Genomic DNA, 13638 nt, shown 5'->3' on the forward strand with positions numbered 1-13638 from the left:
GTTACTTCAAAGATAGTCAAAGAGACCCTTCATAAAGAGCACAGTACAAAGATACAAATGTCTTAACCAATTATATAGAACACGTTTTTACAGCATATAATATGCCGATAGATAACTTCCAAGATACATGTACTTTGTCTTGTTATTCACATAAATATATTTGAGGACAACCAGCGTTGGTTTTTATGAAATACTCAGTAAACAGACATTTTTTACAGTAGACCCACCTCTGTGGAGGTCATGGTCTCCTCTGATATGGCGAAGGTTAGACTTCCCCCACCCACATAGTTAGCACTGGCAATGCCTGATGTACTGTCCACTGTCAGGCTGCCCAGGCCACGCCAGCTACCTGGGCCACCTGAATGACATAATTACCGGTACCTCTACTTGACATATATATTTTGTGTCAGAAACAAGTGAAAAGAATATTAAGCTAATAATGTCATAAAACTAATCGATAATTGCCATCATAGACATGTTATTTATAACTCATATGACAAATACACTCAGCAACTTGCGTGCAGTCTGATACTGCTTGCGTCATTATGTTGCCTGACCGAAATCCCATTATAGAATGTTAATTTATATCACGAATGACCAAACCATCTTTATTGTTTTGCACGTTCAATTATATTGATTGATGAATGTCCCATAAGCAATGTTTAATTTTATTTATATAACTTTAATATGTAACAAGACTATTGTCAAGCAATGTAAGTCCCCTACCGGCTCCACCATTGTCAGAAATTCCAGATTTTTTTATATATATATTTGTTGCCATAGCAACCAATTTTTTTTATTTAGGAACAAAATGAAATGACGTGCATAATGTCCATATTGCCATCTATCCATGTTTCAAGTTTCATGAACAAATATTAAGAACTTTAAAAGTTATTGCAGGAGCCAGAAAACCACCATTTTCAGCAGTATTTCTAGTCTATTTGTTGCCATAGCAACCAGAATTTTTGACGTCTGAACGAAATGAAATGACGTGCATAATGTCCATATTGCCATCTATCCATGTTTCAAGTAACATGAAAAAATATTAAGAACTTTAAAAGTTATTGCAGGATCCAGAAAACCACCATTTTCAGCAGTATGTCTAGTCTATTTGTTGCCATAGCAACCAGAATTTTTTACGCCGGAACGAAATGAAATGACGTGCATAATGTCCATATTGCCATCTATACATATTTCAAGTTTCATGAAAAAATATTAAGAACTTTAAAAGTTATTGCAGGATCCAGAAAAACCACCATTTTCAGCAGTATTTCTAATCTATTTGTTGCCATAGCAACCAGAATTTTTGACATAAGAATGAAATGAAATGACGTGCATAAGGTCCATATTGACATCTATCCATGTTCCAAGTTTCATGAAAAAATGTTAAGAACTTTTTAAGTTATCGCAGGATCCAGAAAAGTGTGACGGACGGAGGGACGGAGACAAAACCATAAGACACCTCCGGTGAAACCGGTAGGGGACTAATTACATGGAGATTTCTGTACCAGCCCTGCGTCAGAAAGCGTGAAAAACTCAATAGAATTCTGGCAGGTCCCCAACAAGGATAAAGGGCAGTGCCTCCCCAGCCTTAACTAATTTTACTTTTTATAGTCTTTCTTGTTTAAATTTCTGGTGAATACAACGGAAGCCCATTTCTCTACTTTTAGTCATTGACCAGAATGGCCCTAAATGCAATCCATAGCTAGATCTGCATATAAGCTTCTTTTTAAAAATATTTCAGGGCCATGCCTTCATTCTTATTAAAGTTATATAGTTGAAACAGTTTTTTTTTCTATTTTTAGTATCAATTCCCCAACTGGTCTCAAAAGCCATAACAATATAGGTAAAATTCAACACATATGCCATGCAACATTTAATCATATTGAAAGTGATAAGCAGACAGCATGTCAAATTGCATCAGACATGTTCAGCATGATCACCCATGCATACAATGTATAATACAGGCTAATAATACCTAATATCCACTTGCAGAAGAACAATGCATGAGAATACATTATACAATTATACAAAATTTAGCAGAAAATTATGTTCTGGAAAACATGAGAATGAAAACTGGTCTACAGTAAGTGTACACAAGTATTCATTTCAAACAAAGAGTTTACAAACTCAGTATTTACCACTCTCTGTTGTCAATGGTGTTGTGAAGCAGATAACACTGCCCATGGTTACTATGGTAAAAGCAGGCTGTATCACGTTGGCAACAGGAATGTTGATATAGTCTACCAATGATGGCTTGCTTCTATCCCAAACCTGCAAGCAGTCACATATAGAAATATCAACCAGAACAAAAACAGGTTAAAGTATACAAATGTTTCTATTTATTTGACCACTTTGATATTTTTTAAAAACTGTTTTTGCTACAGTTAACTTGTTACTTTGACATTTCTTTTATGAAATTATTGATTGTTTTTCCAGATTTTACTTCTTAATTGGAAATGTGTTAACCACTTTTGTACAAATTATTTGACTTTCTCATAATTGTGATTGCTGTCCCCTAAAACACTGATAGTTCACTATAGCCCATAATGTTCAACAGTTCCCCTCTTCTTTTAGAAGCAGTGGCCACCTAGAAACTGTTTTAAATCTACAAGGGAAATTTCAACAGTGTTTATGTTTCTTAAAGAACAAACTGTATTTTTTTTTTTCCAACCAAATACAATTAAAAATTTCATGATGAATAATAGAATCAGACAACACATGGCGGCAATTGAACAGTGGATACCCACAATGAAAAGATTACAGAAATATGGGCAACTCACCTTTAGAATTGTGTCCCCATCTGATGCTGTTTTGACAATGATGGTGTTATTATCCAGACCGTGACTTGCTTGCACCAGGTCATATCGGCTACAGCGAAACTTCATGTTGATGTTTGTAGCATAGAATGTGGCACCCATGTCATCATGATATGTGACAGTGAAATACAGAGTGGTGCCCCTTGGAATGGCAGTCAACTGACCAGATGTTGTTCTCATTTTAGTTTCAGAATTGATCATCAGGTATGAAACAGGCTTGACCTGAAATATTATATAGGTTATTATATTTTATTCATTGTAAATTACTATAAAAAATATTGAGCATGATATTTGAAAAATCATCAGGATTCATGCAGCAAGATCACAACTGTATTTTAATACAATGTATAGATATTTTCATTAGATAATAATCATTAATGTTCCCGCTGTGTTTATTATCGCAGATTAGTTAAATTTTTCAAAATCTTGCACATTTTGGATTTAGTTTCCTACATTGTTCTCTAGAATGTTTGCTTAAAATCTGTTTTCATTAATATCACATACATCTTTCAATAGACCATGAACACACAATTTTTATCTAAAAAACATTCTAAATTATCACCAATTCAGGCCTAAGTCGCTCACCTGAGATACAAAGGAACTGACCACGATGCAGTCCAAGATATCATTAAAACACATGTTCTGACCAAGTTTTATTAAGATTGAACAATAAATGTGACTTTGAGGATGCTAACAAGGTTTTACTATAGCCATATAAAAATGCCCAGCCCCCTGGCAGCCATGTTTTTCAATCAACCAAAACCATTATCGGACTTGTCCAAGAAATGATTCGGAAAAATCTTCTGACCAAGTTTCATGAGGATCACAGTGTTAATTCATGACAAACAACAGACGACAGACAATAGACAAAAGGCACTGGGGGCTGACGAGGTCAAATCGTAGTCCGTTTCGCTACGACGTCGGGTATATGTTTTACTACGAAAACATTGTGTAAATACACTACTTAATCAGGCGAGTTTCATCTTTTCTGGTGTTTATGGATTAGAGAACGGAACATCCAGTAATAGTAGGTACTTATTTTCAATAACAAACTAATAACAAATACGCGTAATTGCAACCTTTAAGTTTATTTTGAGCTAAAATCGAAATATTTTGATTTGAAGCAATGCATAAGGTGGTTATTCTGTTAAAATAGCTAATTACTGTTACTTAAATAAAATAAAACTACATGTTACTTTGATTCAGTGTACATTACACATTTTAAAGTGCAAAACAGGTTACGAACATATTTTTTAATTATTCAAATGCTTTTTTTCGAAGGAAATTACAAGTCACTTTATGTATAGGTTTCGAACAGAGTAGGTATTGGTTGCGCAACGAAGTACAAATATAATGTATAGGTTGCTCAACGAAGTTTCTGTATCCATTTCAGGACAAATCACATGCAGTTTGCAGTTACTGCAGACTGCCATTTCCCAGTGCAAAAGATGCCGTGCTTCACTGTGCGCATGAACATCCAAACGAAAAGGTTGAACCCGGTGAAAGCCGGCAGAGTCCCGGCAGAGTCCTGGTATACCGTCACTACGCCGGCACTCACCGGGACTATACCGGCATCAGACCCCGGCAGAGCTGCGGCAATGCCCCGGTTTAACCGGGGACAACCCGGACTCCACCTGGAAAGTATTTAAATGTTTAATACCGGTTGTTCCTGGTACAGTCCAGGTTGTTCCTGATGCCACGCCGGTCATTGCTGGTCCTACCCGGTGACTCCCGGTTCATCCCGGAGGTATTAAACATTTTAATACTTTCCTGGTGGAGCCCTGGTGGAGTCCTGGTTGTCCCCGGTCATCCACGGTTCATCCCGGTGGAGCACCGGTTCATCCCGGTAGGGCCCCGGTTCATCCCGGTAGATGCCTGATCACGCACTGAGGCTCCGCCGGCATTATAGTGAGACTGGGCCTTAACCGCATTGTAACACGAGGTAAATTTACCGGCTGTCATGTACGCAGTAAACAATAACCTGTGACAGAACCCACTGCCACACCTTTACAACAATATATTGGTTATGCAATTGCGGATTTGTGCCATTAGGGTCCTACTTTCCACACCTTACGGCTGTTACAGGTGTGGATTTTACAGGTAAAATCATGAAAACGAACATGAAATTCATCTCAAAATTAGTTGACGATAACCGATTTTCAAGAAAATCGCTTTGATATATACAATATTAAAATCAAATTCCGTATGAGATAAATAATGATGGAAGTTGGGACATGGGATTTACTTTGACATAAGCAGAGTTTTGAGATAAGCGAGTTGGGGATAACGAGAATCGAATGTTATTTGATAAAGAGTACCGTATGCTGAAAACCTATCGTCGGTCTGTATCAAAATGAACGTATAAGGGATTGTCACAAGGTGAAGATGCGTCATTTTTATTGAGACCGACGACATTAGGTTATCGACTCTCAACTGTCATCTTATATTATATGGATTTTCGATTTTAATCGTTTCATTTGGCCTTGTCGTGAATTTAATTAAATCAAAATAATGTGCATTACCATGTCGACTGTGCGCTTCGAATCATGTTGTGCCCTTGTTACTACCTCTTCCTCAAAGGAAACATCCAGCCACTCCATGACTCTGTATTAAATTTTCTTTTTCTTTATTTTGCCTTCGAGAGATAACCAATACGTCTTCTGTGAGAAACGCATACACGCTAAAGCGTTGTCGTAGCGAGGCATATACGTATACTGTCAGAGACATGATCATGCCTAATAATAATATTTAGCCTTTATTTCTGATAACTGAGTCACCCTACATATTTCTAAACACACCATTGGCTTAACAATACATAGATCAATATGGAAATTATAAAATTCTGTCAATTAAACACAGTTGTAAACCTTAATTGCATTTTTAAAAGTGAAACTTGACTTCGCTTTGATAAATCAGCAATATATTTCATGTTTAACCGCATAAACCAGACACATCTTTGATTATAATTTGATGTAACAAACCTATGAAATGTCATTATGCTTAAATTCAGAGTTTTGTTATTAGAAAAGCATGATCTTACATGTTTAAAACACAATTTTGACTAATCCGTTCTCGATGTCATATGTATTTAAACAATGTTTTTGTAGTAAAACATATACCCGACGTCGTAGCGAAACGGACTACGCTTTGACCTCTTCAGCCCCCAGTGAAAGGCAATCATAAACATTCACATTGAGAATGTTGTGCTACCTTGCAATAAAATTTCCAACAAGAGTTCCGCGGTCGGAGATGACCGCATTGAAGCCGGATTTTTGATTTAAATGACAGGAAAGTACCTTTCGTGTTTTTGTCAATGCAATACTTAAATTACTGAAATATTGTTCAAAGGTCAAAATGAAATGTAAGTACTTTTCAAGGCATGAGCAAACCTTGTGTTATGTTTTGAATGCATGCATATACATGAACAACAATAACATTTAAGGTCACAAATATGAACTTGAATTGTCAATTAGGAAAGTTTGATCTCAATTTTTTTATTAGCAAATTAGTAAGATATTGTTTGAAGTTTCCATCAATTTCATTATCAAATGTAAGAAAATAAACTTAGATTAAAATAAAGTTTGAAGACTCTAGGTACAAGCATACCAAAGTTATAACATGGAATAAGAACTTTAACATTTTTACCTACCAAAGTTATAAGAACTTTAACATTTTTACATTCAAGGTCACAGTGACCTTGACCTTAGAATGAATGACCTTGAAATGACCAGTGGTCATCTAAGTGTGCTTGCAAACCTTCATGTCAAGTTTGAAGACTCTATGTCCAAGCATACCAAAGTTATAACAATTTTAACATTTTAACATTTAAGGTCACAGTGACCTTGACCTTCAAATGAATGACATTGAAATGACCAGTGGTCATCTTCTAGTACTGGCCAATCTTTATTTCAAGTTTGAAGACTCTAGGTACAAGCATACCAAAGTTATAACATGAAATAAGAACTTTAACATTTTTACATTCAAGGTCACAGTGACCTTGACCTTCAAATGAATGACCTTGAAATGTCCAGTGGTTACTTACTAGTTCTGGCCAACCTTCATGTCAAGTTTCAAGACTCTAGGTCCAAGCATACCAAAGTTATAACAACTTTAACATTTTTATATTGAAGGTCACAGTGACCTTCACCTTCAAATGAATGACCTTGAAATGACCAGTGGTCATCTGTTAATCCTGGCCAACCTTCATGTCAAGTTTGAAGACTCTAGGTCCAAGCATACCAAAGTTATACCATGAAATAAGAACTTTAACATTTTTTCATTCAAGGTCACAGTGACCTTGACCTTCAAATGAATGACCTTGAAATGACCAGTGGTTACTAACTAGTTATGGCCAACCTTCATGTCAAGTTTCAAGACTCTAGGTCCAAGCATACCAAAGTTATAAGAACTTTAACATTTTTTATATTGAAGGTCACAGTGACCTTGACCTTCAAATGAATGACCTTGAAATGACCAGTGGTCATCTGTTAATCCTGGCCAACCTTCATGTCAAGTTTGAAGACTCTAGGTCCAAGCATACCAAAGTTATACCATGAAATAAGAACTTTAACATTTTCGAGCACGCCGCCACCCCGCCCGCCCGCCCGCCCGCCCGCCCCCCCGCCCGCCCGACAACATCAATCTATAAGCCGAGATTTTTTCGAAAAAAATCCGGCTAATTAAAAATCAATAAACCCTGTTTTAAACACATATCTTTGATAATCACACAAATTTGGACCTCATCAATAAACTGTGTGCTTCAAAATGATATCTTCTCTCATTTATGGTGCTAGACATCAGAGGTCTTTGATGCAGTAATCAGCTTCCAAAATATCCACAATTATAACATGGTAATTTCAAAAGTCATCAATAAATAATACTCTACCAGAACAATACAAACACTGTCAATAGGTTATCATGATGCTGATCTAAAAATAGAACAAGGTAGAATTGCTGATCTAAAAATAGAACAACAAGGTTCACTCTGAGATGTGTATTGATTTTTGCTGTTATGCAGGTGGCTGAAAAGGGTTAGTTTGTGGAATTAATAGTGCACTCATTGTTGGAGGTAAAACAATTCAAGCTATAAACAGTTGTTTCTCCCCTTAGTATTTTTCTGCAATATAAATAATCTGCAAAAAGGAAAACTAAAACTCAAAATGTTTTTCTTTAAAATTTAATCTATATATTATCATCAGAATTACTACATGCGTATTAATGTATGACAATAAAAATTCATACATTTAATTCAGAGCCTATATTGGTTATTTTTAACAAGAGTGTCAACAAGGTTACACTATAAGCACTTCACCCTGGAAACCATATTTTTCAATAGACCAAAACCATTTTCAAACTCAGCAGAGGGATCATTCTGACCAAGTTTCTTTAAGATTTGAGAATAAATGTGTGTCACAGTACCAAACTTAAGCGGGATTGGTAGAAAGATGTGTGGCAGCCATTTTAGCCTAGTTGGGAGAGCACTTGCCCTGTAAGCGAGGTGTCTTAGGTTCGAGTCCAGAACTGGCTGCACACTTTTCACCACCCGGCAACAATGGCCCCCAACAGAGGACCGTTGTGGTTACAGTTCTCCATAGAACTTGCCCGTGGTTTCGTCAAGATCAGTTATACACTGTTCTCTGTGACTCGAATTCGTGGACAAATTGCATCTTGGCAGGGGGGAATGTCACAGTACCGAACTTAAGTGGGATTGGTGGAAAGATTAGTGGAGGCCTGGTTAGCTCAGTTGGGAGAGCACTCGCCCTGAAAGTGAGGTGTCCCGAATTCAAGTCCTGGATAAGCTGCACATTTTTCACCACCTGGCGACCTGTGACATCTAGAGTGTTAACAAGTTGTTGTTTTTAGCAAAATAAGGGAAAAAAAGACCAGCCCCCTGTCTTTCAACTGACTGGAACCATTTTCGAACTAATTCAATATATCATTTAAACAAATGTTCTGGCCAAGTTTTATGAAGATTATACATTAAATGTGTCTTCTAGAGTGTTTATTAGGTTTTACTATAGCCATTTAAGAAAAACTGCCCCGCCCCCTTGCGGCCATGTTTTTCAACCAACCGGAACCATTTTCAAACTTGTCCAAGATATGAATGGGACAAATCTTCTAAACAAGTTTCATGAAGATCAGACAATAAATAAAAATCTAGAGCGTTAATAAGTTTGTACTATAGCCATATAGGCAAAACTTCGCCGCCCCCTGGTGGTAAATATTTCAACCAACTGGAACCATTTTCAAACTCATTCAAGATATCATGAGAACAAATTTTCTGACCTAGTTACTCTAAAATTGAACGATAAATGTGGTCTCTAGTGTCTCAAAAAGGCAAATGTTGGCCATGCACAGACAGACAACGGACATAAAGTGATCACAAAGCACGTGGGCTAAAAAGAAGCCTTCTGTCTGAGCATAGCATTTAATTTCTTTTTTCAGTGTTGGATCATATTAGAATCCTATTATTTCACAATTTCTTAGTACACTGGTCAATTTTACCACTCATGGCAATGTAACCACTCATAATAAACTACCTGTAATTTAAATAGGTCCAGAAACAAGGTTATTAACAAGAGGGCCATCATGGCCCTGAATCGCTCACCTGACTAACCAAATACAATCCCAACCCAGTTTTCATCAAGATAAACATTCTGACCAAATTTCATAAAGATTGGATGGAAACTGTGACCTCTATTGTCTACACAAGGTTTTTCTAATATTTGACCTAGTGACCTAGCTTTTGACCCCAGGTGACCCAAATACAATCCCAACCCAGATTTTATCAAGATAAACATTTTGACCAAATTTCATAAAGATTGGATGAAAACTGTGACCTCTACCGTCTACACAAACAAATTGTTGAGGGTTTTTCTATTATTTGACCTAGTGACGTAGTTTTTGACCTCAGATGACCCAAATACAATCCCAACCCAGATTTTATCAAGATAAACATTTTGACCAAATTTCATAAAGATTGGATGAAAACTGTGACCTCTATTGTCTACACAAGGTTTTTCTATTATTTCACCTAGTGACATAGTTTTTGACCTAGTGACCTTGTTTTTGACCCCAGATGACCCAAATACAATCCCAACCCAGATTTTATCAAGATAAACATTCTGACTAAATTTCATAAAGATTGGATGAAAACTGTGACCTATACTGTCTACACAAACAAATTGTTGACGGTTTTTCTATTATTTGACCTAGTTTTTGACCTCAGATGACCCAAATACAATCCCAACCCAGATTTTATCAAGATAAACATTCTGACCAAATTTCATAAAGATTGGATGAAAACTGTGACCTCTATTGTCTACACAAGTTTTTTCTATTATTTGACCTAGTTTTTTGACCTAGTGACCTAGTTTTTGACCCCAGATGACCCAAATACATTCCCAAGCCAGATTTCATCAAGATAAACATTCTGACCAAATAACATAAAGATTGGATGAAAACTTCGACCTCTTTTGTCTACACAAGGTTTTTATATTATTTGACCTAGTTTTTGACCTAATGACCTAGTGTTTGACCCAAGATTGACCCAAATACAATCCCAACCCAGACTTCATCAAGATAAACATTCTGACCAAATTTCATAAACATTGGATAAAAACTGTGGCCTCTTCTGTCTACACAAACAAATTGTTGATGATTTTTCAATTATTTGACCTAGTGACCTAGCTTTTGACCCCAGATGACCCAAATACAATCCCAACCCAGATTTCATCAAGATAAACATTCTGACCAAATTTCATAAAGATTGGATTAAAACTGCGACCTTTATTGTCTACAAAAGGTTTTTCTATTATTTGACCTATTATGTGACCTAGTTTTTGACCTAGTGACCTAGTTTTTGATCCAAGATGACCCAAATACAATCCCAACCCACATTTTATCAAGATAAACATTATGACCAAATTTCATAAAGATTGGATGAAAACTGTGTCTCTACTGTATACACAAACAAATTGTTGACGGACGGATTCACGCACACACAACGGACGCCAGACATCACACGGTCACATAAGCTCACCATGTCACTTCATGACAGGTGAGCTAAAAATATTTCTTAATCGGCCACACTTTAATTGATACAGACATGGTGCCTACCTTTACCACAATGACCAGTGTCTGCACAACCCCAGAGTCCTCCGTAGCAACAACCTGAAGAGCTGCCTGGCCTGGGGTGGAGCCTGAGATCAGCAGTCCGTCCTTGACCCTCACTACACCCCCTGGCAATCCCCCCAGCACAGTGTAGGACATCTTGGCACCTCCGTCTCTAAAAAGCAATATTGAAATTAGCTGCACAGTCTGCACAGGCAAATCAGGTAGTGATGTATTTTTGGTTTAATAGAGAACCCTTCCAGACCAAAACCCAATTTAGTGTTTTCCCTGATCAGTCTGGGACAACACTTTACGCACATGTATTTAACCCCCCTTTTCACAGAGCGAGACACAAATGCTACTGGCATGCTAACTAGAACTGTTAAAATTATTCCATTTAGGAGAAGGCATTGGTAAGTATAACTCAAATCCTAGTTTCCTAGGGATTGGTCTTAACATAATTTCTACCGCCAATGTATCTTAACCTCTGATTTAAGCAGGGCAATTATTAGTTACTGACATTACTATATGCACTAAGTAGTGGTTAACCAACCAGTTCAGATAAAGTGTGGGTTGATTTATTGACCCTGTGATACAATAACAACAACAAGTAAACAAACAAAATCAAACCTGTTAGTTTTCAAGACAGCTTCGGTATTGGGAGTCATGAGCAACTGACCATCACATGTGCGTGGTTGCAACATCACTAGCTCTTCAAATACCTGCATCGACAAAACACAATTTGAGCACATGCATGTAAACAACAGTGCATCAACAATACAGACACATTTGTCATTTAATACAAAAAGTGTTCTTATTAATCTTGCTTGAATAATTAAATTCAATGCACTGAAATTGAATTATGCATGTTAAAGCACTGATAAGCATTTTGTACTTGACTTACCAATAATTGTATGTACATGTATATATATATCAACATCCCGATGAACAGCTAAGAATAAGCATTTTTGTAGTGTTTAATAGTGTAGGTGAGTATAAGCAGGCCAATGATTTTTAACACACAAAAAATGATTTAAACTACCATAAAAAGGCTGTCAAAGAGTTAAAAATTAAAATCAAACAGTAAAGCAACCTTTACAAACCTGTATCTGAAGTTCATTACAGTAAAACAGTCAAGCAACCTTAACACACCTGTATCTGAAGTTCATTAAAATCAAACAGTCCAGCAATCTTAACACATCCGTATCTGAAGTTCATTAAAATCAAACAGTCAAGCAACCTTTACACACCTGTATCTGAAGTTCATTAAAATCAAACAGTCAAGCAACCTTTACACACCTGTATCTGAAGTTCATTAAAATCAAACAGTCCAGCAATCTTAACACATCCGTATCTGAAGTTAATTAAAATCAAACAGTCAAGCAACCATTACACACCTGCATCTGAAGTTCATTAAAATCAAAAAGTCAAGCAACCATTACACACCTGTATCTGAAGTTCATTAAATTAAAACAGTCAAGCAACCATTACACACCTGAATCTGAAGTTCATTAAAATCAAAAAGTCAAGCAACCATTACACACCTGCATCTGAAGTTAATTAAAAGCAAACAGTCAAGCAACCATTTCACACCTGCATCTAAAGTTCATTAAAATCAAACAGTCAAGCAACCATTACACACCTGTATCTAAAGTTCATTTAAATAAAACAGTCAAGCAACCATTACACACCTGTATCTGAAGTTTATTAAAATCAAAAAGTCAAGCAACAATTACACACCTGTATCTGAAGTTCATTTAAATCAAACAGTCAAGCAACCTTTACACACCTGTATCTGAAGTTCATTAAAATCAAACAGTCCAGCAATCTTAACACATCCGTATCTGAAGTTAATTAAAATCAAACAGTCAAGCAACCATTACACACCTGTATCTGAAGTTCATTAAAATCAAACAGTCAAGCAACCATTACACACCTGTATCTGAAGTTCATTAAAATCAAACAGTCAAGCAACCTTTACACACCTGTATCTGAAGTTCATCTGTGTGCACCACATCGCCAAACACCTGGTCTTGACCTCTCACAGGTGTGACCTCTAACCTCACAAGCACTTGCCCAGTCTCCCTGGCAACCAGCTGGGAGGCAAAGTTGCCTTCTGTGTGAGGGCTAAGATTGCTCTAGATGTACAAAGGAGGCAGGATGAACACAAAACCTTACACTTAATATATAAAACGCAAACAAAAGAGAAAAAAGAGGAATGTAAATCGGGATTCAAAATATTATGCAAAGGTTGATGGATTCTTGGTATTAAAAAAGTTGTGTGTTAAGGTATAAAAGCTAGATAAGCGATTATTGCTATTGTAAAAGTGTGATCCCTTATGGAGCGAATTACATTGGTCAAGCGATTGGTTGAGCTAAGTTAAGCCCAGTTAAGTTAATGTTTTTCATAATTTTCAAGTAGACACGTATAATGCAGCCATTATATCCTGTTTTTTACATGCATGATACATAATAAAAGATCTGTAAGTGAATACTTCGTTGTGAGGCAAAATATATTGGGATCATATCATTAAACTAGATAACTTATGTAATGTTTAATCATTGCAATCATAAAACAAGAGCACCACCTTGCGGGTGCAGACCGCTCATCTATTTTCTTTTTAAAGGTAAAGGGACTCTCATTTTCAATCACAAAGGAGGGAGGGGTGGAGTGAAGAGGGGTGTATAGTGTGGGGTTGTGGACATT

General features: G+C 36.6%; 1 protein-coding gene across 3 annotated transcripts in view; it reads right to left on the reverse strand.

Moving 5' to 3' along the window:
- LOC127836367 (nuclear pore membrane glycoprotein 210-like) overlaps positions 1–13638 on the reverse strand; it is a 92729-nt gene that overhangs the window by 15209 nt on the left and 63882 nt on the right. For all 3 annotated transcript variants that reach the window (XM_052362978.1, XM_052362987.1, XM_052362968.1), the window contains 6 exons: positions 12917–13069; positions 11562–11653; positions 10938–11106; positions 2784–3041; positions 2142–2274; positions 228–358 (listed from right to left, as the gene is read on the reverse strand). In XM_052362978.1, the coding sequence (XP_052218938.1) occupies positions 228–358; positions 2142–2274; positions 2784–3041; positions 10938–11106; positions 11562–11653; positions 12917–13069 (936 nt within the window). The remainder of the gene's footprint in view (positions 1–227; positions 359–2141; positions 2275–2783; positions 3042–10937; positions 11107–11561; positions 11654–12916; positions 13070–13638) is intronic.

This window comes from Dreissena polymorpha, chromosome 1 (genome assembly GCF_020536995.1).
Source record: "Dreissena polymorpha isolate Duluth1 chromosome 1, UMN_Dpol_1.0, whole genome shotgun sequence".
In the NCBI taxonomy this organism is placed as follows: domain Eukaryota; kingdom Metazoa; phylum Mollusca; class Bivalvia; order Myida; family Dreissenidae; genus Dreissena; species Dreissena polymorpha.